Source organism: Chaetodon trifascialis, chromosome 12 (assembly GCF_039877785.1).
Source record: "Chaetodon trifascialis isolate fChaTrf1 chromosome 12, fChaTrf1.hap1, whole genome shotgun sequence".
NCBI lineage: Eukaryota > Metazoa > Chordata > Actinopteri > Chaetodontiformes > Chaetodontidae > Chaetodon > Chaetodon trifascialis.
Window position 1 is genome coordinate 548,742 of NC_092067.1, and position 27,985 is coordinate 576,726.

At 42.9% G+C, this 27,985-nt stretch overlaps 1 protein-coding gene across 2 annotated transcripts in view; it reads right to left on the minus strand.

Annotated features, from left to right (window-relative positions):
• ubxn4 (UBX domain protein 4) overlaps positions 1–27,658 on the minus strand; it is a 53,677-nt gene extending 26,019 nt beyond the window's left edge. For both annotated transcript variants that reach the window (XM_070975855.1, XM_070975853.1), the window contains exons 1-6: positions 27,433–27,658; positions 26,551–26,653; positions 26,167–26,195; positions 24,529–24,647; positions 8,994–9,168; positions 8,055–8,178 (exon numbers count right to left, since the gene is read on the minus strand). In XM_070975855.1, coding sequence (XP_070831956.1) covers positions 8,055–8,178; positions 8,994–9,168; positions 24,529–24,647; positions 26,167–26,195; positions 26,551–26,653; positions 27,433–27,514 — 632 coding nt within the window. In that variant the 5' untranslated portion in view covers positions 27,515–27,658. The remainder of the gene's footprint in view (positions 1–8,054; positions 8,179–8,993; positions 9,169–24,528; positions 24,648–26,166; positions 26,196–26,550; positions 26,654–27,432) is intronic.
• Positions 27,659–27,985: the final 327 nt, after the last annotated feature.

A 27,985-nucleotide genomic window follows, 5' to 3' on the forward strand; every position in this document is an offset into this window, starting at 1 on the left:
GAATGGGTAGCAGTCGTGGGCGGGGGCCCCGACGACCCAAATCCTGGACAACGACTCTGGCTATGGGGACATGGAATGTCACCTCACTGTGGGGGAAAGAGCCTGAGCTAGTGCGGGAGGTTGAGCGGTACCGGCTAGAGATAGTCGGGCTCACCTCCACGCACAGTCTGGGCTCGGGAACCCAACTCCTTGAGAGAGGCTGGACTCTCTTCTACTCTGGAGTTGCCCGCGGTGAGAGGCGGCGAGCTGGTGTGGGCTTGCTTATAGCCCCCCAGCTCAGCCGCCATGTGTTGGAGTTCTCCCCGCTGAGCGAGAGGGTCGCTTCCCTGCGCCTTCGGGTTGGGGATAGGTCTCTCACTATTGTTTCGGCCTACGGGCCGAACAGTAGCGTAGAGTACCCGGCCTTCTTGGAGTCCCTGGGAGGGGTACTGGAAAGTGCTCCAACCGGGGACTCCATTGTTCTGCTGGGAGACTTCAATGCTCACGTGGGCAGCGACAGTGACACCTGGAGGGGAGTGATTGGGAGGAACGGCCTCCCCGATCTGAACCCGAGTGGTGTTCTGTTATTGGATTTCTGTGCTAGTCACAGTTTGTCCATAACGAACACCATGTTCGAGCATAAGGGTGTCCATCAGTGCACATGGCACCAGGACACCCTAGGCCGGAGGTCAATGATCGACTTTGTAGTCGTATCATCTGACCTTCGGCGGTATGTCTTGGACACTCGGGTAAAGAGAGGGGCTGAGCTGTCAACTGATCACCACCTGGTGGTGAGTTGGATTCGCTGGCAGGGGAAGAAGCGGGACAGACTTGGCAGACCCAAACGTACCGTGAGGGTCTGTTGGGAATGTCTGGCGGAACCCGCTGTCAGGGAAGTTTTCAACTCCCACCTCCGGGAGAGCTTCAACCAGATCCCGAGGGAGGTTGGAGACATTGAGTCCGAATGGACCATGTTCTCCACTTCCATTGTTGATGCAGCCGTCCATAGCTGTGGCCGTAAAGTCGGCGGTGCCTGTCGTGGCGGCAACCCCCGAACCCGGTGGTGGACACCGGAAGTAAGGGATGCCGTCAAGCTGAAGAAGGAGTCCTATCGGGCCTGGTTGGCTCATAGGACTCCTGAGGCAGCTGATGGGTACCGGCAGACCAAGCGTGCGGCAGCTCGGGCGGTTGTAGAAGCAAGAACTCGGGTCTGGGAGGAGTTCGGGGAGGCCATGGAGGAGGACTACCGGTTGGCCTCGAGGAAATTCTGGCAAACCGTTCGGCGCCTCAGGAGGGGGAAGCAGCTTTCTGTCAACACTGTTTACAGTGGAGGTGGGGAGCTGTTGACCTCGACTGGGGATATTGTCGGGCGGTGGAAGGAATACTTCGAGGATCTCCTCAATCCCTCTGTCATGTCTTCCGTAGAGGAAGCAGAGACTGGGGACTTGGAGGTCGATTCATTCATCACCGGGGCTGAAGTCACTGAGGCAGTTCGCAAGCTCCTCGGTGGCAGAGCGCCGGGGGTGGATGAGATCCGCCCTGAGTACCTCAAGTCTCTGGATGTTGTAGGACTGTCTTGGTTGACACGCCTCTGCAGCATCGCGTGGCAGACGGGGACAGTGCCTCTGGACTGGCAGACTGGGGTGGTGGTCCCTCTTTTTAAAAAGGGGGACCGGAGGGTGTGTTCCAACTATCGGGGGATCACACTCCTCAGCCTCCCTGGTAAAGTCTATTCCAGGGTACTGGAGAGGAGAATCCGGCCGATAGTCGAACCCCGGATTCAAGAGGAACAATGCGGTTTTCGTCCTGGCCGTGGAACACTGGACCAGCTCTATACCCTCCACAGGGTGCTTGAGGGTTCATGGGAGTTTGCCCAAACAGTCCACATGTGCTTCGTGGACTTGGAGAAGGCATTCGACCGTGTCCCTCGCGTCATTCTGTGGGAGGTGCTCCAGGAGTATGGGGTTGGAGGCCCTCTGTTGAGGGCTGTACAGTCCCTGTACAACCGGAGCAGGAGCTTGGTCCGCATTGCCGGCAGTAAGTCGGACCTGTTCCCAGTGCATGTTGGACTCCGGCAGGGCTGCCCTATGTCACCGGTTCTGTTCATCATTTTTATGGACAGGATTTCTAGGCGCAGCCAGGGGCCGGAGGGGGTTCGGTCCGGGGGCCGGCAGATTTCGTCTCTGCTTTTCGCGGATGATGTTGTCTTGTTGGCTTCCTCGAGCCAGGACCTTCAGCATGCGCTGGGGCGGTTCGCAGCCGAGTGTGAAGCAGCTGGGATGAGAGTTAGCACCTCCAAGTCCGAGGCCATGGTTCTCGACCGGAAAAAGGTGGCTTGCTCCCTTCAGGTTGGAGGAGAGTTCCTGCCTCAAGTGGAGGAGTTTAAGTATCTTGGGATCCTGTTCACGAGTGAGGGAAGGATGGAACGTGAGATTGACAGGCGGATCGGTGCAGCGGCTGCAGTAATGCGGTCGCTGTATCGGTCTGTCGTGGTAAAGAAGGAGCTGAGCCGAAAGGCGAAGCTCTCGATTTACCGGTCAATCTACGTTCCTACCCTCACCTATGGTCATGAACTTTGGGTCATGACCGAAAGAACGAGGTCCCGGATACAAGCGGCTGAAATGAGTTTCCTCCGCAGGGTGGCGGAGCGCTCCCTTAGAGATAGGGTGAGGAGCTCTGTCACCCGGGAGGAGCTCAGAGTAGAGTCGCTGCTCCTCCGCATCGAGAGGAGTCAGCTGAGGTGGCTCGGGCATCTCTATCGGATGCCCCCTGGACACCTCCCTAGGGAGGTGTTCCAGGCATGTCCCACTGGGAGGAGGCCCCGGGGAAGACCCAGGACACGCTGGGGTGACTACGTCACTCGGCTGGCCTGGGAACGCCTCGGGATCCCCCCGGAAGAGTTGGAGGAAGTGTCCGGGGAGAGGGAAGTCTGGGCGTCCCTGCTCAGACTGCTCCCCCCGCAACCCGGCCCCGGATAAGCGGAAGATAATGGATGGATGGATGGATACTGCTCCGGCATACTTTCACGTAGAGACGCCATTCCAACTTTAAAACGTAGAAACAAGTCTCGTATATTGGTGTATTAAGTCTCGTTTTGATAGGTCGTATAGTTTTTGAGCAGTCGACGTTCGATGGCCGTGAGTGTTTTGGGAGAAATTGTGAGTTTATAATAGGTGTGTATTGCATGGAATGTTTGCGCTAGAGTGGAGGGGATTAACTGCCAGAGTGGAGAGAAGCTCTGAAAATTGTGTGAAACTTTCGTCTTTCCACGCTCCTCCAAAGCACAAATTTCACTCTACGCGCATCAAAATTTCCAGAGTTGTAGTGCCGCTTGCGCTGATTCTCACGATGTGCCTGGCTAAAGAGGAGAGCACCTCTGACCTCGCCCATAAGGTCCAATACAAACCAAAAACAAGAGAGACAGAAACCAGCCCTTTTTTAACTCACTCTAAAATCGGCATTTTTGAGCCCAGCGAAAAAAGAAAGTGATCAGCGTGTACAGCAAAGCCTTGTAGCACTCATGGTGAAGAAATTTCGGAGATAGGAGTTTCGGTCTTTGCGTGAGAAGCGTTTGTTCGGAGGGGTGCGCAGAGGCCAAATTCAAACGTTTCTCAGACTCTCGCAGACCCGCAGGTGGCCTGATCTCAAGTTGCCGTGGCAACCCCTGAGCCTCAGTGCCTCTCCCACACACACACACACACACACACACACACACACACACACACACACACACACACACACACACACGTAGCTTTAGCTGCAGCTGTGCAGCTCAGTCAAATGATCAGTTCTCCATTAAGCTCTATAGTGACATGCTAACCAGCCACAGCCAAGCTACCTACTGTTGAGTTGTATATGTTAGTGATATAATGAGTGGTGTTGGCCCGTTAGCATTAGCCACAATGCTAACATGTTAATGCTAACATGAGGTCCTATGAACTTGTTGGTGCATGGAGGTTTGACTATTGATGTTGGGTTGTTGTGCTAACATGCTAATGTTAGCATGCTAATGCTAATATGCTAACATACGTTAAAATTAATGTTCATTGCGTTCTAATGATGGTTCAGAGGTTTTTAATGTGTTATTTTATTTGATTGGTAAAGGCATTCTAATGCTGTTTGAGACCTTCTCAATGTGTTTTTTGACATGCTAATGTCAACTTAGCATTGTCACCGATGTTGAAATTGGGTCCTATGAACCGGTTTGACTTTTGATATCGGGTTGCCGTGCTAATATGATAGCACTAGGCACGTGCACGGCCCGGCGTTTGCCACAGGCCCCGGCATTTGCGCACTGTATCACTCTCCAAATTTCCCGCCGAGGGGAATTTGTCTAGTTATTATTATCATAATTATATGTATATAATTATTACAATTTAAATACTCTTGATTTCTGGGCTGGACTGGCTCATTGGTCCAGTTTATGCAGCTATTCAGTTTAATAAGGTGGGATTCGGACAATATATTGAAAATTTCAGCATGAGTAAATTATGGTCAGTATGTAAGAGAGTTACAATCAGCGATGCAGTGCAGGGTATACGCAGGTATACGGCGTATACCCACTTATTTTTCAGTCGTCATTCACTCACAAATTCCCTCTGATGCGCACCATTTGTGTGTGCTGCAATTATTTTTTCTGAGGTTGGCAAAGGCATGACCCACCTTACTCTGATTAGCTATGACTCGTTGTCTTTGTTGGTTGGTTGGGGAAGAGTATCAGGGTGATCCAATCAGAGGCAAAGTAGGGCGGGTCATACGTTGCCAATGCCATCCTAGGAAAATAAATGTTGGCTGTGGTCTACCTGCTTGCACTGTTGGATAATTAAGTCAATAATTAAATTAATGATGGAAATATGAAGCAAACAAATCAAACAACAATCTGCTTTCAGAAAAAAACAACCTTGTGATGCTACATTATATCATAATGATTGTTACTCCCTGAAGTCAAGCAGCAGAAGTTAAGTGACAATGTGCAAATACTATTGGCACATTTTTGGGGTGAACTAAATATGCAAAAGGAATTTTACATGTCAGTGTTAATAACACAGGGCGTTTATCCTTTACTGAAATGGTCACTTTAAAAAAAGGGGGGGGGGGCAGAAAGAGTACACTTCTTCAGGCACAATTACACCACTGGTTACAATGTTAGTACTTAGTACACTTTTGTATAGGGCAATAGAAACTGTGTCCTAGATAAAACAAGACACATTCTGTAACTGTGATTTAGGAGATGATAGCAAATTCTGCGGTGTAATGGTAATGTTTGAACTCTGCAGCAAGAACACACAACACTCTCTCCAGCAGTTAACATCACCATGACAACAATGTCAAAATAAACCTAAGTGATGCCTCTTACATCTAATAGACAAGCTTTGAGATTCTCTGTGAGTAGCACAGGTTTCACTGGGCTCTCCAGTGGTCTGAGTGCTGATACAAGCGTATCGCCTCACTTCCTGTTGGCAGTTGTTGCGTTAATAGTAGCGTACGCCTGTTGCTCTTGCTTGTCTGAGTGTAATTTGCTCTGTCTTTTGTTACAGCAGCTTATTATCTGTTATTTAAAGTAACAATAGTTCTGCTCAAGGCCAGAGCTGGCAACGTCGAATCAAATTCGAAACTGCTGGCTAAGGATAAGCGTAAATACAGTAAGATTGTTATTCAGGTTGGTGGTAATGACACCCGACTACGCCAATCGGAATCGGAATGTGGAATTGTTGTGTACATATGCAAAGACCATGTCGGACTCCGTAGTTTTCGCTGGACCCCTGCCAAATCCAGACTAGTGATGACATGTTTAGCGGCATGTCATCATTCAATAGCTGGCTGCTGAGGTGGTGTCGAGCAAACGGTGTGGGTTTCATTGATAATTGGCAGAGTTTCTGGGGAAGACCTAGTCTGATGATGATCACCTTATACATGCTTCCTTTAGGGAACATTATCAGGAAACACTTTTCATTGCTATGCAGATGATACCCAGATATATTTCTCCAGAAGAAACCAATCAGTTAACTAGACTACAAGCATGTCTTCAAGACATAAAGACCTGGATGACCTGCAATTTTCTGATGCTAAACTCAGACAAAACTGACGTTATAGCGCTCAGCCGTAAACAGCTAAGAACCTCACCTTCTGATGATATAGCAGTTATGGGTTGCCTCCAGCAGCCCTGTAAAGAATCTGGGAATTATCTTTCATCAGGACATGTCCTCTCACTCCCATGTAAAACAAATTTCAAGGACTGCCTTTTTTCACCTACATAACATTGCAAAAATCAGGCACATCCTTTCTCAAAATGATGCAAACTAGTCCATGCATTTGTAACTTCCAGGTTAGATTATTGCAAATCCTTACTATCAGGCTGCTAAAATTCGTTGCTGAATATAATCCAGTTGCTCGAGAATGGAAGAGAGATCATATTCCATCAATATTAGCCACTCTACACTGGCTCCCTGTAAAATTTAGAATAGAATTAAAAGTCCTCATTCTTACTTACAAAGCCATAAATGGTCAGGCACCATCATATCTTAAAGAGCTCAGAATACCTTATTACTGTTAGGATCCGCTAACTTGTCTTTTCCTAGTGTTCTCTTTTTCCCTTCTCCCTTAGTGTTATGCATCTGTCTGTCTGTTCCCCTGTCTGTTTTAGCTGGGTGTGTCCCTGCACTAAGCTGGCTCCACCCTACCAGCAGCACACCAGGGGCACATGAACGTGACTAGGGCTGAGTATTTAGGGAAGGCTCTCAGCCTTGCCTGTTGCCAAATTATCCTGACCTCTTCCATGAGTTTCCTGAGTATTTGTCTTGTAAGTTTCTCCAGTCGTTTGCCAGTTGCTCTCAGTGTTTTTTTAAGACTTACAATAGTCCTTTTCTTTTGCCACTCACATTGTTTCAATGCCTACCACCCACATCCAGCATTTGTCCTGCCTCAACCCACCGTTTGGTGTTCCTTTATTTGTTATCTCCACTCGTTGTGAGTGCGTTTTGTGTTTGTTTAGCTCCACTCTTTGAGAGTGTGCTTTTTGTTGTTCTTTCCGCTCCTTATGAATGCGCTTTTTGTTCACCATTATTGTTAATAAATTGTTTTCTTTCCAACTCTTGTCTCTGGTCTGCATTTTGAATCCAACTAAGGCATATCCTAACAATTACCCCAATAGAACACTGCATTCCCAGAGTGCAGGCTTACTTATGGTTCCTAAAGTCTCCAAAAGTAGAACAGGAGTCAGAGCATTTAGCTATGAAGCTCCTCTCCTGTGGAGCCATCTTCCTGTCTTCGTCTGGGAGGCAGACACTGTCTCTACATAGAGTAAGCATCAGAGTAAGCTTAAAACTTTCCTTTTTGATAAATGAGGGAATTGTTGGTTCTCAGTAGATAAAAGAGTTTGGTCTGTACCAGCTCTAAGTGGAAAGTGTCCTGAGACAACTTGATTTGGTGCTATACAAATAAAATTTAATTGAACTGAAAAAAGTATCCCTTTCTGTAGGCTAGAACTGGTGAACTATGAATTCTGTACTTTTTTCAATACAAAACCCACAGTTCAACTATCATTAAATGAGTTCTAACACAACAAAAAAAACTCTCAGTACAGACTGAACCTCTTTCACTGCTGAGTAAGTGAGTGAATGAATGAATACAAAATGGCACTGCAAGAGTGGCAGCTAGTTACAGCAGCATCAATCGCTTTTCTTTGTTTTAGTGTTCTTAGTGTGTTTCTTCCGTCACTACTCTGGGCTGAACGTGTTCCTCTACGGGTGTACAAATGGTGACACTTGTTATAAGCTTTTTGCTAATTTTCTGTACAATTCAAAACAACATCTGGAGATCCATTCAGTCACGGCTCCATTGTTTACAGCTGTTAGCACTGTGCAACGCGAAGGTACTCTTGAGAGAACTTTGAGAGGGCCTGCTCTGACGTAAAAAGGGGGTGATATCATCAACGTGACAATTCATTCCTCCACCTCCGTACTTCTCCTGGCCTAAACTTTTACTTGATCAAATTTCTTTCTGAAGTCTTAATAAAGTTTGTTACATGTCTAATGCTAATATCTAATGTCTAGAATGTACAGAATGTGTGCTCCTACCTTTCCACCTTTGCATCCAGTTTTTCTTTCTGAGAACACTGAGTAGCATGATCTGAAGATGCATTCTCTGCAAGAGTCACTGTGGCTGAAAGGCTGTGATCATCTCCTGTGTTTGAGAGGGATGCTACACAAAATAGAAACACACAAAGGATGCACTGAATTAAAATTCAAAGTGATTTTAAAGACACTGTTATTCTCTGGATTTTTGTTCTTTCACCAACAGACTCCTATTCACGTGTCCGAACCCCTTGCAACACCATAGTAAACTGGTAGTAAACTCTTTATTTCAGATTTAAATGACAACATGAATGCAAACATTGGCAGCATTCTGATAAGACACACAGAAGATTTTTTTTTTCTAAATACTAAAACATTATTCTTAGATTTTAGAATTTGAAAGACTTGGGGTTCAGTATCTTGCCCAAGGATACTTCGGCATGTGGACTGCGGAGGCCAGAGTGCTGCACCATCAGTGTGTGAGTTCATATGTTGGATAAAAGCATCTGCCAAAATGACTAAGTGACTGCTGCACACTGAGAAGGCAAAACTGAAATATTTTAACATTTTACTTCCCCATAATTGGTTTTAATCAGTATCTAGGACCTGATCTAATCCTTATTTTTCCTGATGGAAGCATTCATAGCATATGATTTCTTAAAGGACTGTCAGAGGAAATTTGAGTAGGACTATAATATATTTTGTTTCTACAGTCTTGATATCATAAATGGTGAAAACTTGGTGATTTTCTTTAAAGAAAACATGCCTCTCCGGTGAGCACTGCAACTTTCTTTTTGTCTTTAAGAAGAATGCAGAAATCAAAGGGCGGTGGATTTTCCTCCATGAATTAAGCTAAGTTTGACCTGAACGAAGCCCTTGACTCCAAAGGACCATGACAGTGCATCTGCCTGGTGGATGACTGTGTGATGCAGGGTAACTCACCTTTCCCTGTTCCTGGTACTGCTACAGGCTCTGAGGCTGCTGCAGCTGACCTAAAATGCATCGCTGGAGCTGGGGCTGGAGCAGGTTCCGTGGTAATGTTGTCATGTGGATTGGTCTCCACAGAAGTACTTGTCTCTGGTAAGTCTGCCCCACCTTCAATCTGCTGAGCATACATCTGTCAGAAAGCCGGCAGAAAGATCATTACATACAGTAGCTTCAGTGGTGATAGCTCAGGGGTTGGAGGTTTGTCTTCACAACTACAGTTGTGTTATACTAGCTTTCAACTACACATTGTCATGCAGATTAGGGCTACCCCACATATCATGGATGCCTTTGTTGGTTGAGCATGATCCCAGAACTTAATGGTGTGATCTTACAACACACAATTAAGCACATGGTGCAGGATGTCATAATATAAAGTATTTATACAGCCCACCACTCCAGGGGCCCGTTGCACAAAACTAGGATAAGGGATTAAGCCGGGATATGTTGGTTATCCTGGCTCAACTTAGCCGTGATCCGGTTGCACAAAAGCAGGATAGCGGAAAGTGGGATATGTTATGGGATAAGTTACCATGGAGATTTAGTCTGTGGAGCTAGCCTGCTCCAGACCAGGCCAAGTTCCAGGATCTATTTAATCTCATCCCTTATCTCAGTCAGCAGTCATCACAAACGGAAACCAATTGCTATTCCACTGACCACTACACACTGTTATCACATTCAACTAGATCCACTGTCATTATTTAAACATTAACACAAAACATAAGCATCATTAATTTCAATTTTAATTAATTTCAATCATTGTAGATAAATGATGATTTTAGATGTTGCAATCATCAGATAGACAGTTTCCCATAGACTACATATAAAATACACATCCAATATAAATATAAATACACATCAAAGAGTAACATGATGTTCCTTTATTGAATAAGGATAAATCAAAGCACCAGTTCCTTTCCAAACTGAAGTCACACAGTGACTCTACAAGAGAGAAAGCACAAAATCAAAGCATATTATACAACACAAGAATAAATACACATCCAACGGTCTGTATATAATACACCCCACGTCTGCACACTGAAATAAATGCAAGACAAATCCGTACACAACAAATGAACAGACAAATGAATGGATGTAGTAGCCTGCAAGCTTGTATACGGCACAAACATAAGAGGCCAAATCAATCTAAGTTGATAAGATAAGATCAACTTTATTTATCCCAAAGAGAAATTATGTAAGGGATAATGCCCAACGAGGTGTCCATTATCAGAAATGAATGGACGCGAAGGCGTGAACTGTCCAACATGAAGCTCTGCTTATACCATGGTCACTTACGAAAGAAATAAATATTAAATCAATTATTAATACGTAATGTTGTTTTTTTACCAATAAAATCGTAAGTTTTTCCACAAGAAGCGGCTGAGTGGACAATTTAATATCTCTCGTTGTGACGCGTTGCCTCAGAACCTGCAGCTCAGTCGGCCGCAGCTGTTATATTAGGCCTAATCAGTGGAGGGAAGTGAGATAACGTTATGTTACGTGATACGAAGTATTATTTCAGAAGGCAAGTGCACCTTTTACCGCTTGTGTGTGTCCAGAGGATGATGTGAAATTTTGTTTCAAAGAATCAAAGTCCACAGATAGTTTCCTAAATCGTTTTTATTACAAGAAATATTATCCACCATTGACTCTGATCATTAAATGTGTATCAAGCAAGTAAGTAAGTAAGGTAAGCAAGACAGTTTCTGTTGCCACGGTTACCAACTAGTATTTGAGCCAGGGCAATAATTTAGAACAATCCGGCTATTTGACCGGAACTTTTTTATAGGTGTCCTATAACACTTTTTAACGGACACCCTGCAGCCAATCAGACTCGAGTATTCACCCAGACCATGGTATAACAAGGAGTTATACAGTCTAATGGAGTTACATTTACACAATTTCACTTACAATTTCAACTGATTCATAATCAGAGTACAACTATGTTTTCGGAGATGTTACTCAACTATTTGGATTGTAATTGTGATGGTTTCAGCAGAGCAGTGAGTGGGTATTTGTGCGCTACTGATGCATTCAGGCAGTCTGCAATACTTTGCCATGCTTTCTCTCATTGTTTTATAACTGTAGTGGTGTTGCCTTTCTTTTTAATTTGGTCCTTCACCTCCTCGTAAGCCTCCATGAGGACTTCTGCCTCCGACGGGAAAAAGTATGCCGCTCTAGTTGCCATGGTGAATCGGTGAATCTGTGATCAATGGCGGGGTCTGTTTGAGGAAGCCGCGTGCACATACTTATCCTGGATAGGTTTCACCTGGCTTGTTGAATCCGTGTCTGCTCATCCTGGCTTGGTCTTTGTGCAACCGATTAAGCCTGGACGGTCATGTTTTGGATTGGTTGAACCCAGCTCATTCACTTATCCTGGATGGCTTAATCCTAGTTTTGTGCAACGGGCCCCTGGTCTACCGCGGAGGAAGGACATTCCAGGATGGGATAAATGTGGACAAATAATTTCAAGGAAGCATGTCGGCGCACTATTAGGTTTAAATTTTTCACCTCTTGCCTCCATCTCCTGCAAAGTTAGCTGCGACATACCGCCTCCTTTTTGTTTATCCAGTTCAATGAAGTCAGCGTGCTCCCTGACGTGAAATCTCTGTTGGTGCTTGATTAAGTTGGTCGTGTTATAACTTGACATTTTACCACAGCCCCTCGGAACATTTACTACACAGGTATTGCAAGTATCCGTTGAGTTTGTAAGCTGAGGTAGTGTGAAAAAGTTCCTGATAGCCAATCCTTTCGCTCACTCTATTTTGAAAACAATGCGGTTCACATCATGTGAGCTTCAGCACTGCGTGTTGCTTGTGCATGACGCAACTCGCGGCGCCTATATCATAGCGTTAGACTGAATAGATCGGCCCCTATGTATCGGATCTATTGTCACCAATACCCAATCTAGAATTTTCTTCAATATCGGGACCGATACCGATACCAATATCGGATAGGCGCATCCCTAGTCAGGATGCTCTCGATGGTGCAGCGTTAGAAGTTAACTAGGATTTGACGAGCCAGGTTAACTTTCAGTCTCCTCAGGAAGTAGAGGTGCTTAATCAAAGTGAAGGAGTTGAGGACCTAGAAGAGGTCCTCAGAGATGTGCACACCCAGGAACTTCAAGCTGGAGACACATTCAACCTCAGTGTGAATGGGGGTGTAACTGCAGCCTTTAGTTTTCCTGTAATCCATGATGAGCTCCTTCGTCTTCTTGGTGTTGAGGGTCAGGTTGTTGTTGGTGCACCACATCGCCAGCTGCTGAACCTCATCCCTGTAGTTTGACTCATCGCTGTTGTTAAACACGCAATTGACACACACATACACACAGAGTTAGCCGTGCCAGAAACAAAATGCTGAAAAGGTGAGAAAATGAGTGATGGTAGGAAATGAAGTTAAATTTGATATAAAGTATGTTTTGTATATTAGTAATTAAAAAAAGTCTGAGGAGCCACTTGGGAACCGAACGAGCTGGTTCTTTAAAGAGAGCTGAGCCGTAAAAACTGGCTTTCTTTAAAGAACCCGAATTCCCATCACTACCAGCATGGCCCAGGTGGCGAACATACTGCAGTCTGTGTGTTGGAAATGGTACTGGAGTGTGGAGTCCACTCCCTCTGGCCATACTGTAGCAGTCCTCACTGACTGCTTCATACATCTGACGAGTGGTGTGTACTTGGGGAGTAGGAACAATGAGAGGTGATCAGACTGTCCAGGTGGGGGAGGGGGGTGGCTTTGTAAGCCTCAGGAATGTTTGTATATATATGGTCCAGGGTTTTGTCTCCTCTGGTGGGACAGCAGACATTCTGGTGAAATTTGGGGAGAACAGTCCTCAAGTTGGAGTGGTTGAAGTCTCCAGCAACAATAAAGGCTTCATCAGAGTGTGCAGTTAGTTGTTTGCGGATAGCAGCACACAATTCTTTCATTGCTAGTTTAGCATTAGCATCGGGGGGATATAAGATGCACTTATCACAGTGGATGTAAACCAGGGGTGGGCAAACTGTTCCACAAAGCAGCAGCACACCAGACTTGACTCATTCAATCAACTGATCTCACTCTTCAGACAGCTGATTGGTCAAACTGTGAGCTCTTGATTGGTTGGAAAGAAAACCTGCAGCCACAGCGGCCCTTTGTGGAACAGTTTGCCCACCCCTGATGTAAACTCTCTGGGCAGATAAAAGGGCCTGCTCTTGATCATCAGATATTCCAGATTGGCAGAACAGTGACTCCCGGTGATAACAGAGTCTGTACACCAAGTTTTGTTCACATAGATACATAGTCTTCCGCCCCTGGTCTTACCGGAGTGCTCTGGCATTCTGTGCGCTCTGAAGATGCGGCATCCCTGCAGCTTTATCACATTGTCTGGGATGCTGTTGTTAAGCCACATTTCAGTGAAAATTATGACGTTGCAATCCATAAACATTCTCTGTGAGGTGATCCAAAGTCATAGCTTGTCCATTTTGTTAGCCAAGGACCAAACATTGGTGAGGAAGATACTGGGTAGCGATAGCTGGTGCAGGGTTAGCCATAGCTTTGTCCTTAGACCTTGGTGGTTCCCTCTCCTTTGTTTGCGATCTCGACGCCATCAACAGTAGCTTCCAGTCAGCATAACTGAGTCAGTTGGTCATATGCTGATATCCTTGTTTTTTCTGCTAAAATCTACAGAAAGTGGATCCTGGATATTTAGAATTCACCGGGACTTTAATTCAGAAAAGATACAGAAGGCTACCACCATATCTTTAGGACCTTTATTGCTTCTTCTGTGTTGTGTGAGCATGAGCTTAAAACAGCACAAGCCTTTTGCTGTCTGTGACCAGAAACCTGGGATTAAGATATGAGGGGGCAGCTTTGGCTGAGGAGGTAGAGCAGTCTGCCAATCAGGAGGTCTGTGATTCGATCCCATGTCCCAGTTCACATGCCGAAGTATCCTTGGACCCCAAAACTGCTCCCAAGGCAGTGCCATTGATGTGTGAATTCATATGTACGTCGCTTTGGATAAAAGCGTCTGCCAAATGACTAATTGTAATTGAATGGACTGGTAGCGTATAAGAAACACTGCATCAAATATGTGAGAATGGGCAGTCCATTGACAGGATGTAACAACTACTATACAAAGTGTATAGACACAGCATTACATCAATGCTAAACATCCCGTTACGGATTTGGCTGACAAGTTCTCCTGGATGTGTCCTAACACCACTGAATAAGGTGTTTAGGCTCCCAAGAAGCCTTCCCTAATGAGGCTTCCGTAGGCTTCTGTAGCACAGCCGCTAGGCTGAAAGCTTCAACTCCAACCAGAGAGTGGTCTGACGTCATCCACCGTAAAGGCAAATGCAGCAAAAAAAATCATACAGCACCAACCATACAGATTTAAAAGAATACCCATGTAGCAGAACTGGCCTCTAACTGACCTCTTCTGTCCCTCTTTTTCTCTCTGTAACACTCAAGAGAAATGGAGTTGTAAACCAGTCTAACTGGTTGAGTTATAGACCACCTGGTTTGCTTACAAGGAGATGTGATTTCAGAGAGAGACAGGATGTCTGGCGCAGAGATATCTCCATGCCATTGAAAATCATCCATTCAAAATATATGTGATTGACCATAGTGAGAAGCAGATGAGCCCCTCATGTGAATCATTAATTAATTCTAGCTCCATGAGGCGAAATCACACTGCGTGTCGCAAACCGTCCCACATGAGCGACTGCCTATCCATTAGACGCGCCCTGGAGCGACTTTTAAAACTGCTTGTAGAATGCAGCAGTCCTCAGTTATGTTACGTTAAGTTTTTGTTTTTCAGTTGAGTTTTTGTTAGTTATGTTAAGTTTTAGTTTTTCGTCAGTTTTTAGTTGTCTTTAGTTTCTATTCTGTTTCTGTCTTCTGTTCAGTTCTTAATTTTTCTTTCTAACATCTAGTTGTTTTCCGCTGAGTTTTATCCAGCCTACTTTGTCTTAGTCTTGTCCGCTCATTTTGCTCTTTAAGTTTTCTCCGTATTCAAGCGACTCAAAAGCCATACTGAGTAGCGTGAGTATTTTCCAGAAGATGTGTTTTTATATTTTTGCCGTAAACTTTCATTTTTCTAAGCCACATGTTTTGTTTTTATATCAGTAAATTTTAGTCAAATAATAATAATTTTGTAGACCCATATCGACCAGCCATAGAAGAGAAGAGAGATAAAATAAAATTTCCCGGACTCAACTGAAGCAAAACCCTGCAGCTGTTGATCCTCGGTCTGGGTTAACAACCATCCGGAGCCGTCCCTCATCTGTAAGCGACACCGTAGAACCCAGTTCGGAAGACATCACCATCCAACATCAGCTCTTCACCTTGGTGTGCCTGGGCCTTCCACTGGACCGCTGAGCAGATCGAGCTGCGGACGAACATCTGGGCATCTTCGAGTTAGTTCGGAGCAGAACTTGCCGGGACGTCATCAACCAAGTAGGCATGCTAAGCGGGTTTGAATAAGAGTTGGTCCGTGAGGTTACGATACTGCTAATTTGTCCAAATTCTCTCAACTATTCATTTGATCACTTAACTTTACGTTCGTGTCCCTATTATTCCCTTACAACTACTTCTCACTATCGCCAAACTTGTTTTGCCATAAGTTTCTTTTGTGTTATGTCACATCACCTTATATCTTCTGTCATACTATTCATGATACATTATTCATTATCCATAATCGTGTTTAATAAATGAGACTTTGATTCAAGTCATGGTTAGACGGTGTCCTTTTGAGCTGAATATAAACGATCCCTGTATCCAGAGTTTACACTTCAGATTTTAAGACTGGTTTATTGTTAGTCCATTTGTTAGTATTTTATCAGCATTATAGCAGTTAATTTCTGCAGCCCTTATTAGCTGAGGAAAATGGTGCCCCAATAGTTTATCAATGAATGCAACATCAAATTAAGTTAATTCCCCTACACCTACCTATCTACATTACTGGAAATTGAATATTACAGAATGCCGTATACAGAGCAAGTGCAAGTCATTTCTGGTACAGTTTAGCAATGGTTTCATTCCTGTTTGACAAATAGATATTTGAATGTCTGTATCTACAATCATGTTGTCCTCAGCTACTCTGCTGTGTGGTGTCCCTTAAGGATCAATCCTTGGATGAATCTTCTTTTCATTGTACATTCTGCCATTGTGTTATTTGTCTTCAGGCTGTGTCATATCACTGTTATGCCAATGATACACAGATATATGTCTCTGTTAAAGCTACAGTAGGTAAGATCGAGAAGAGAGCAGACTTGAAAATTTGAACCAACACAAGTTCCATGTCACTCCCCCTCCCTCCGCTGCACTCATGACCTGCCTCCAAGCCCCTCCTCCCTGCGGCGGCTGCCGTGACAAACAGTAACATTAGCCTTAGCATCAGAAACAAGCTTACTCTGCCAAGCCATTACATCACAGTCGCTAACATACCGTAGGCACTGCGCAGTGTCACTGTAACAATCAGCCTATTGGCTTTACGGTTATTTGTTGTCTTAGCTGTATATGCTGTTGTTGGCAGCAGCTGTGTGGGCAGTTTCTCCTTTGCGGGTGGCTGTTGCTCCGCCATGGCTTTCACTAGCCTCCAGAGCTGTTTGAATGAGCAGCAGCTGGCAGCATGAGCAGAGGGAGGGGGCGGTTCACAATTGGAATTGTTGGGTCTCTGTAGATAGCAGATGCTCTATATGGAAAGTGTCCTAAGACAACTTCTGTTGTGATTTGGCGCTATACAATTAACTCTAATGGAATTGAATATGATATCAGAACAAAATTAAATTTTGACAAATTTGTGATGCTGTTGTAGGTTTATCTCTCCAGACTTAACTGTTTTTTCCTGATGCTTTAACCCTTTTAATCAGCCAAAATTATCTGTGTGTATTGTCGGGAGAACTGAATTATCACCGTAGCACATCCAGTCTGAAATACCACTTGATGGCCAAACACACGGCGAATGCGAATTCTCCGCTGCCTCCTTGTCAAAACCAGGCGACATGGCTTTCGACAGAGGCATATGGATGCTATTATGTTTGAAGGAAACTTAAGAAAGGAAAGTTTAAGCCATGGTTTAACTGCACTATAGGGTGAGTCCTAGGTCGTTTTCACACCTGACCAAGCAGACTCGGTTCAACTGGGGAGCTGGAAGTCGCAACATTGTTACATTTATCACTAGTTTTGGTTCAGCTTTCACACTGTGATTTCTAAAGCGCACCAAACTTTCTGAGCAGCGTCACGTGGTTGAAAGGGGCGCTTGTCGATTGGACAAAGTAGGAGGGGAAATCCCTCCCTCCCGGCCCAGAAAAACAACAGTGAACATGGGGCATCATGTGAAGTTGGCTGTTTTGGGGATGGTGTTTCTCTGTATGTTTCAAATGCACATGGCTCGGCAAGCGGTGCAATATGACCGCCTGGTAAGGCAGCGAAGCATGGAGCATTTCTCAGTGTTTAAAAGTGAATAAAAGAGAGGTGGCATTGGAGAAGACTGAGGAACTGCTGACAGACTACGGGTTGTTGGTGTTGCTACACAGACGGCAGGCAAGGTATGTAACCTCACGGATCACAAACGGGTGGTCTAGCCATCTTGTATTGTGCTTGGTCACATTATTTTAGGGAATGCTACAACGTTAGTGAACGCAACTGTTCCTAAAATGCTATAGTAGCTTGTCAGGGATTGATTCTGTTATTTTTTTAACTTTGACGATCTAACGTGACAACATATGAGCTCAGAGTTTATGGACTGTGACTGTTGGTAGTTGTGATTTGATTTTGTTTAAATATGCCAAATTGTGAATTTATGGGTTATTGTTGTACAGACACTTGAGCTAAGCTAGCTAGCAACTGCTAATGTCAACGGTCACTTGTTGCCATAGCAACAGTAAACATTCACGTAAGGACTAATGAGCTGTAAATAGAGATGCAGAATCAAGCTACATACAGATGAGATACGTTGTATTTTAGCACAGAATACATGATTTTAGTAAACCTATAGAAAATTATTTGTTTAATTCGCATAATTTACATTTGAATTTACTGGAATCTTTGGGTTCATTTAGCTATAAGAATTGTAGATCAGATAGCCTACTATTCAATGTACTAGAATTAATCATTCTTAATACTTTATTATATAAGCCTATTTTAATGTTTATTGGAATTCTGACAGTTTATTGATTTTAGTTTCCTTCCTTTCCTTTCCTTCATTCATCCCTTCCTTCCTCTCCTCCTTCCTTCCTTTTTCCTCCCTACTTCCCTCCCTTCCTTCGACCCCTCTGTCCTTCTGTCCTCCTTCCTTTTTCCTTCCTACTTCCCTTCTTTCCTTCCTTCTTCCCCTCCATCCTTCCTTCGTCCTTCCTTGACGCGAGGACAACAGGAGGGTTTATTAAAATTTCAACTATAATTTAGGTATAATATGTGTTTATCTAATGTGCTTTATCTCAACAGGAGCATGTGGGCCAATCTACGCTCCTGTAGTTGGTGGCAACACATTAATGAAAACTGGAACGACACAGACTGGCAGCTCAACTTCGGAATGAAAAGAGTGACCTTTCAGCACCTATGTAACATCCTGCGGCCTAATTTGACACACCAGAGTACAAGATACAGACACCCTCTCCCTGTAGGTCTTCTGGTGGCAATATGTCTGTGGCGTTTGGCAACCAATCTTGAATAAAGATCTATCTCACATTTGTTTGGTGTTGGCATGTCCACTTGGTTGTGACAACCATAAACCGAGAAATGAAACACCACTACATCAAGACCCCATCTGATGTGGAGCTAAGGGGGATTGTCCAGGGCTATCAAGATAAATGGAGGTTCCCACAGGTTATGGGAGCAATAGACGGGACCCAGATCAGCATCCTGGCACCAGCAGATCACCCTGCAGATTATTACAACAGGAAGGGATTCTACTCGATCCTGTTGCAGGGTGTAGTTGACCACAAATTGACATTTTGGGAAATCAATGGTGACTGGCCAGGTAAAGTCCACGATGCCAGAGTTTTTGCAAAATCTGTCGTGTATCGTCAGGGTCAGAGTGGCATGTTGTTTCCAGGGTGGACTGAGCAATTTGAAGGTGTGGATGTGCCCCTGGTTATTCTCGGCGATGTGGCTAACCCACTACTGCCTTGGCTGCTGAAGCCATTTCCGGAGGGGAGAGGTGTAACACCAGCTGAAACGCAGTTCAATTATCGACTCAGTCAGGCAAGGATGACTGTAGAGAGACACTTCGGACAGCTGAAGGGTAGATGGAGATGTCTCCTCAAAAGGTGTGATGCACACATTACATTGGTCAGCCACATCATCACAGCCTGCTGTATTTTACCTAACTATTGTGAAATACACAACGTGCAATGGGAAGACGAGGATCCTGAAGATGATGGACAGGCTGGTGATGACAATCTCCATCAGGCCCAACATGGTCACCATATCAGAGACGCACTATGTGCCTATTTTTCACACTGACAAGCTTTTGCTGTTTTCTCCTGTTTTATTTGTTCCAAACTGGGTGAAATTATCTGATAATAGAAATTGTTTTCTTATACGGGTGTGTGAATGTGTTATTAACCATATTCACTGCAGCAATTAAAGCAAAAATGTTGAGAGTATGACTTTATTAATTTTTGATTTGTAGAACAGGATTTGTGCACCTGTAATTTGAGAAGGTATAATTTGTGTTGTATTTGTGGAAGTGATAAAAATATCCACGTTTGCAATTCATGTTGTAATACACAGGTGTGAGTGTTGTGCTCCATTTTAACCCTTATGCCACTGTGTGTGCTAATATAGGGGTTGCACAGCTAGCACAATAGTTTTTTGTTAAGCCCATTATTTTTCTGTTTTAACCTTAAATGTTTTGAAATGAATAATTGTAATTAGATAGTATGACAATTCTTTGCATGTTTATTGTAACAAACATGGACATCAATAAATATTCAAACATGGACATCAATAAATGTCAACAGATTCACAGTAACATCAATGTCTTGTTCTGTAAAAACTAGCCGTCCACAACCCAAATATATTCACTTTTTCAAAAAAACTCAAAATGACCTGCCTTACATTTTTAAACAATAGTTTTTTAACCAAGTAACATCAATGTCTCTGTAGTGCAAAAATACTGGCATCAAGAAAAGCATTCAAGAATAAAAACAATGCAAAATTATGCTGAACATTCTTTCTGAAAAAATCTGCTTTACATTTTTAAACAGAAAATACAAAACATTTTTTAAACAAGGCAACGGTTTGTGCACCACACTGTGTTGTGTCTAGTTACCTTTAAGGTCATACAGTTTGTTTACATCATGAAGGACAGAAGAAGTGTCCCGTTGCTGAACTGAGGGATCAGGTGGGTTGTTCCAGTAGTTGATGGTAACTTGTGGGTTTTGAATAGCCCACCGTGGGGTGCTCTTGCCTTTGTCAGGCCTGGGGGTACTGGTGCTTGGTGTGCCCTCTTCCTCCTCAAGACTGAAGTCCACTGAGCTCTGGTCCCCTGTTTATAAAAATAAAAATGCCATTTTCTGTGTCAAAAGTTTGTCTAGTTATTGTTCACTGGAAAAAGTCTGAAGCACACAGGAAGTTAAAAAAGTGGTAAAGGCGATCTTTGGTGGGGAAACATAAGCATGAAAAAAGAACAAAAACTAAGGCACTACTCTGGGAAAAAAAAATAAAAAGCCTTTATTCTGATGTTTCTGATTTCAGAGTGAAAATTACAGGACCAGTAACTGCAGTAAAGTAAAAACTACAATATTCTGTCTCCATGGGAACGGAGCAGCAGGCAAAGGAAAAGAGGTGATCGTGAGCATCACAAAAATGACCACCTTTTGATTTTTTCCCAGAAGAGTGCCTCGGATTATGTTCTTTTTTGTTTGCTTTTGTTGCTGGTGTGAAGTGATGAAACACCGTAAGTAGACACAAACTCTTACCGCTTTTTTCTGAGACCATATCAACGGAGTCATCTTTTTCACTTGACGCTGCTGGTGATGTCGACTGTGCTGTCACATCTTCGTATGACTCTACGACGTGCTTCGGATTAGAAGTGGGTCTTGTTCCAAGTATAGCGTCCAGTTCATCATACCAGGGACACTAGTCCTTTTCCTCCCTGGAACTCCCGCTCTGTCGAAGGAAGTCTCGGACCTTGTGATATTGCTGGCGCAATTTTTTTTAATTTAATCCGACATTGTTCAGCTGTTCGATTAAAACCCATTCCCCCCATTTTCTCACTAAACTGTTTAAAAATTTCATTGTTTTTGTGAGTGGATGTCAGAAGTAGGCTTATGTGGTCATGTGACCATATTTCAGGAGAGCTTTGAGCTCTTCATCAGTCCACATCTGTCCTCTTGCCATGTTTGTTTTGGTTTGGAGTGCACGCTGTACTTCCTCTACCCTAGAAGCACTGCGTACGCACTGCATAAAGGGTCACTACGTACATTTGGTCCTGTTTGGTCCGGTGAGCTTTCACACTGCATATGAACCGAACCGGGGTTCACTTGCAAGCGAATCGAGACCCACTTTTTCCAGGCGGACCAGAGTTCGCTTGTTTGGTCTGCACCAGAGTTCGGATGAGCTTTCACACCTGCCCAAATGAAGTGGACTATCCGAGGAAACGAACTCTGGTCCGTTTACAGCGGAGCTCTGGTGTGAAAGCGACCCTAGTTTACAATGTTGTACACTTTGTAACTTTATCTTGTATCACCCTGTTTTGATCCCTTAGAAAGGGTTGTTGAAGGGGCTTTTTTGTAACCAACTATTTATTTTTTGTCATCTGTTTATTGACAGTGTTAAATTGTGTGAGATTTGATTCATTCAAATGTGAATGACTGCTCAAAGTGAGAATGTTAGTGTGAAATATAACACTACACGCTGTTGCTTTCAATTAAAACACATTTACACAAAGCAAGCCTATCCACTTTTCCATGTTGATATGAGTATTAAAGTGATAATTCAAGGAACATTTAGAATAGATAAAAATGTGCAATTAATTTGCGATTAATCATGAGTTAACTATGACATTCATGAGATTAATCGCGATTCAATATTTTAACATTGACAGCACTAATTTATACTATAATTTTTTCACTTATTTAATGGCTTATTTTTAGTGGATGTGTCATGCACCAACTTCACCAAAACAAATTCCTCATATGTGTAAAATCGTACTTGGCAATAAAGTTTTTTCTGATTCTGATAGTGCTTCCCCTGGTGTGGGTCTGGACATGCTGGTGGAACTTAGGTGAAACAGTTCTGAGGTCACTACAGTACATATAGCATTAAATTCCTGTAATGCATTTTTTGAGTTTGCATCTGGACGAATGGAAACGTCAACAACAAAGACATCTGTGAATTCTTGGGCAGATACTATGGTTGGAATCTTCACAGTAAAAGCTCAACATCTGGGAAACATTGTCTATCAACTTTGGACTCCCTTCATCTTACCAGAGCAATGCATTCTGTCGGCATGGAACACGGTGCACTCATCACATGTAATAGCTTGGATCTAGCTAGCATAGGGATATTATGATGGAGCCAGGTCTCTGTAAAGACGCAGGCAGAACAGTCCCTGATTTCCCACTGCTGAGTTAGCCTGAGTCTTATTTCATCCATTTTATTTTCCTGCAACTAGATGTGAGCCAGGAATAGAGCTGTGAATGAATGTTCTAAATTTTAATATGTTCAAATTGTTAAAAGAAATCCATACATTCGGCTGTGAAAATTCATATTTAATTGTGGAACAAAAAAGGCAGCAGCATGGCATCAGCTCCACCGAGTGCAGTGCATAATGGACAGTCAAAAAATCAGAGTTTGTGTTGTCCAGTCATTACTGTTTTTTTATTTTTTTTTTAACCAGGAAAATATTGTTGGTCATAATGTCAGGGAAATATTGTTGCGCATAATGTCAGGTTAAAAATAATTCCTGAGGTAGATATGAAAATATTGTGGCTCAACATGCCGTTTTCAGTGCTTCTATGATGCCTGTCCTCTCTCAATTCTTTGAATTAAGCTGATTTCAATCAATCCACAGTTGGCGATAATTGTTATGACAGTGGAAAGATGAAGCAAGAAGGTTTTGATGAGTTTCACATAGTTTTTTTCAAGGTCCATCTCTGTAAGGATCCTTTCCATAATATTGTCAGACACTTAAAATAACAATCTGAGCTTCTCTGTGGCAAAAACAAACATTATATTGATGGCCTGGACAGATTACATTGCAGGCCGTTTCATGGCTTCGGCTGCTGAACTCTCATTCAATATTAGAAAAACTTCAAACATTGTTGTCTCCATTAGTCCCTTAGACAAAGAAAGACGGGAAAATAATGCCCATAATTAGATAAGTCAAATTTTCTGGGACACAGAACTCTTTCAGGAGATGTGGACTGTGACCGATTGGACACAGAACGTTGGTGTCATTTCACTTTGACCAAGTGTATTTGCAAAACTTGAAATCCCAAAGCACTTGAGCATTGTACACAAGTACAATGAGTGGCAAGAAGAAAGGTGGGGGATTTGTGTTGACAACAAATGGCGCAATCCTAAAGTTGAAAAGTTGAATATCGCATTAAAGACTGTTTGTGCCCATGCCCACAGTTTTCCCATGCCATCATTCTGGTTGTTTAAGTTTGACACTTAGCAGACACACTGTCACAAGACTATACAGGCAGCACCTGAATACCTTTGTCACCATATCAGAGGACTTCAACTATGTCACCCTAGCTGTACCTCCGCCCACAGGAAATGGTCTAATCGCCCTTTCTGTTCACCCTCCATGTCTTGCCACCTGCAGAAATTCTGATGATTTTGCAATTGTGAGCTACATCAATGAGAGGACACAGAGCACTGAGTACAGGGGCTTGGTAGACTCCTTCGCTGAGGGGTGTGTCCTGAACCACCTGCAGCTTAACAATGGTGAAACAAATGAGTTTTAAAATACCTGCTACACCTATTACCATCCAGGGAATAGATATGGGCACGGGTCAGGGCTACTTGTACCTGGAAGGACACCTGAACAATAAGCTGGACTGCGTTCAGCTCATCAAGGCTGTGTGTACAAGAAGGAAGAGCCAATTCTACTTTCTGCAGAAGCTCAAGTCAAATTATTGAGTGTGTAGTACCATGCCAGGGATGTTCTACCAGTCTGTAGGCCAGACTGCTCAATTACGTCATAATCAGGCTTATTTCGGTCAATACTGAGATTGCAATTATTTAACATGATTACTCACTGACTTTAAAACACACATTTACTTTTTTTAAAACTGCTTTTTAATTGTGGATTTCCTTGAACTTTGAATAAAATTATACTGACAAACAAATTTAAAAAATCATTTAAAATGTACAGCGGCATCAGGGGCTTTACAGTTTCATTTTACTCAATTCTATGTGCGTGATCCATCTGAGTGTTCTGTAACCCATTTACGGGTGAACATGCTTGATGACCAGTGACACACTGCTAGCTAGATAAAATATGTGGAAAGTTTGAAAAAAAAAAAAAAAAAAACAGTAGTTTTCTTTTTGCTCATACCTGCTTAACTCTGTTGATTCTTTTCATCAGTTCTTCAGGCGACACACTGCCAGCGATGACTTCCAGAGGAATCCCATTCTCTCCAATAAAGAAGCTAGAGGGTATGCACACCACTGGATCTTCGCACAGGGTGGGTTAAAGAACAAGCTCCCAGCAACTGATATTTTGTAGCACTTAATGTTTACATATGCAGGATAAAAAGCTATCTTCACTGATCACACACTTATGGAAGACCATTTTCACTGGTCATAGAAAACGATGAAAGGTAAATGAATGATATAAATGCTAAAACTTAGGCTAAGTCAAAAACATGAGATGCCCCCATCAAAAATTTTAAACTACTTCAACCGATTGCCATCAGCTAGAATAAATATTAGTATTACTCCACCCCATTCTCCTTTACCGTATTCCACTGTGTTTTTTTACTGTACTATACTTGGCCCACCTCAGCTGCTGGTGTTGCAGCACTGCTCCTCTTAACCACAGCCTACAGTGGACCACTTTACCACATTTCCAAGTAAAAACTAGAGTGTGTGAATGTGAAAAATTCTATCTGACAGATAGGTAAAACACAGATTAGCTAAGATATGCTATTATCTATCATCAGCAAAGATCAGTGTGGAAAACATTCATGTAGCAGCTTCTCATTTTTGGCTGGTGCTGACCATTGATTTTCATTGGTTAAAATGAGAAATATAGCTGGCATCAGGACATAATCAGCTATCACCAATTAATGTTCATTCCATGAGTAACTTGATGACAGAACAAAATTAAACCTCACCTCATAAATATTTTTTGTCTGAGTACAGATATTAGCTACAGAGAGAAAAAAAATGGCCATGTTTAATTTTGGCCTGCTAGCAAGTAATTCCCAGAATAACAGTGATAGCTGATGTGACATGCTCCCATTTAATAATCAGTTAAAGTGACAGCACCAGCAAAAAATGAAAAATTGTGAGTTGAATGTTTTCTACACTGAGCTTACAGATTTTATTATTGCTAGAGCTTATGAAATGTTGCCAAACCAGTGTCAGAAAAGAATCAATCACCAGCACAACCAAATTATTTTTCACACGCTAATTTTCATTCTCACTGCTCAGTGTTGCTAAGGAGAGCAGTGCTGAAACACTAGCGGGCTGAGGTGACAAATCTCAGTAGAGTTCAGTCAAGACAGAGTCAGATTTTGATTAACTTTATTTTAGCAGATATTTATCAATTAAAATATTCCTGGGTGGCCCACAGACAATGATCGTTAGGATCAGCTTGGGACGACTCCAGTATCATCAGTATGTAAACCTCTACAAACAAGATATTTTTAATGGTTGAGAGATTTCATCTATTGAATGACTAATTGTATATATTCTTTTATAAACATTTCCTTTTTAATTTAGCCTGACAGGGGAAGTTCATGGTCTGAAACATACATAAGGTTGGCTCTGGTCCAAATTGGAAACTACTCTATAATGTGGGCTTAGGTCAACAGTATTTATTTGGCCAAAGAATGTGACTTTGTAACAAGTAGTGCAACTAATAGCTTTCCTCAGAGACCAGTCCGTAATCAAGTTACTTTCTGTTGTAGCTCGACACTTAGTCAACTCAAGAGGAAATGACCAGTATTTTGAATAATGAAAAAGATACAGATCTGGGAGAACTGCACACATGTCTCACTGTGGGGAAAAAAAAAAAACACATCACATGGTAAAACTCCATACACATTCAAATCAATTTGTTAAATGTATTAAATCAAACAAACACAAAGGAATTATATGCACTGCACTGTTAATTTATGTTGTCATGTATTTTTACTGCTTTGCTGCGTTGCCAAAAACAATTTTTCACAATATGGCCAATAAATTTCCGAAAAGAAAAAAAACTTAATTTTAAGTCACATTAAATTAGATAAAAGTTTACTACAGATTTTACTAAAGTTTACTAAAGTGTGTGATCACTTGAAGACAATTATTTTTCTTGCACCTAAAATTCAGTGCCACACACTGTGCATTTAACTTAACAAATGAGTACCTCTTGGCATCGACTTTGATGGCCACACAACTGTTCTGAGCTGCCTCTGAAACTCTGTAATTCTCCCAGCTGGATATCAGCTGTGCTGACTGTTCATCCTCCCCTGAGAACAGAGAGAGTGACAATGAGAAGTCATTTAGTTGCAGCTCACTGTCAATACATTAAACCATGCTGTCAGGAGTTGGATACTTTCTACAAAGCTCCAATGATTTAAACAACTACAGTTAACTAAAGCTAAATTTCCCCTCTTGGATCAATAAAGTATTTCTGATTCTGATTCACTAAACTCTCAACTGCCATTACTGGTGCCTACGATGAAATAATGACCCACTCAAACTAGTGACGCTTTTATTTACCTGGCTATCATTTGACGTGTGAACCAACTGTACTGATCCTGTCAGCAGGGGGATACATTGCCCAGATTACTTGAATCATAATCTGACAAATGTCGGGTAACATGAGAAAAATCATATAGGATAGCTAACGTGTATTCTTTCTAGGCGTGTTAATATGGTAAGGCTATTAGCGACAACTGGCACTATTGTAAAGGCATTTCCATTTCTGCCTTAATAACGTTACGCAGGCCAGTGAGCAACACTACTAGCTAGCACACCATTGTAGCTACAACATATTTAAGTTACTGCGTTTGTCTTCTTGCTTTCGGTGGATCATTTTCCTCAAATATGAGTAACGACCCTTTAATATATAATTCTTTGATAGTTGGTTGGCTGTGCTTGCTGGCTAGTGGTTTAGTGCAATTGTTACCACTGAAGGCTGGCTAGCACGCTAGCGGTATTGAAGGAGATGTGCTAATGCTTTATAATCACTTGCCACCCACACAAGCTCCCGTTAGCTTGCTGGCTACTCGACACACACACGTACCTGTAATGACAACGACAAAGACGCAACTCCGCTGTTTAGCCGCATTAATGGCATCAGGAATCGAACCCTCAAACCAAAGCATCTTTACGAGCGTCTCTTGATTTGTGACAACCAGCTAAATTATATCAATTCATGAAACTAAGTCAGCCTGTCCGTTTCTACTTCAGGGCCTGAACATTGGGCACTGTGCTACGCCGATCAGCTGGCAGGAATTAGACACCTCAGGACAAAGCATGACGAGTACCACGTGACCGCTGCAGTCATCTCATAGGGTGCTTTTCATTACGTTGAATTGTGCCTCCTCATAAGGGTGCTCGTCTCCTCTTCTCCTTCAAATGTAATCTTGATTCTTGTTTCAACTGTGTCCTTTTAACAATTGTATCTGTCACCAAGAAATTAATGAAAATTCTTGGTATATTACGGTTTTTTAAAGCAAGGCTACAAGGCTGTTGGTTTAATCTACCACTCACCCGTCCTCTGTTATGCTTCTAACGGCATATAATTGAAACCTCATCAATAGCAATCAGGAGTAGAACAGTCTGACTGCAGATCT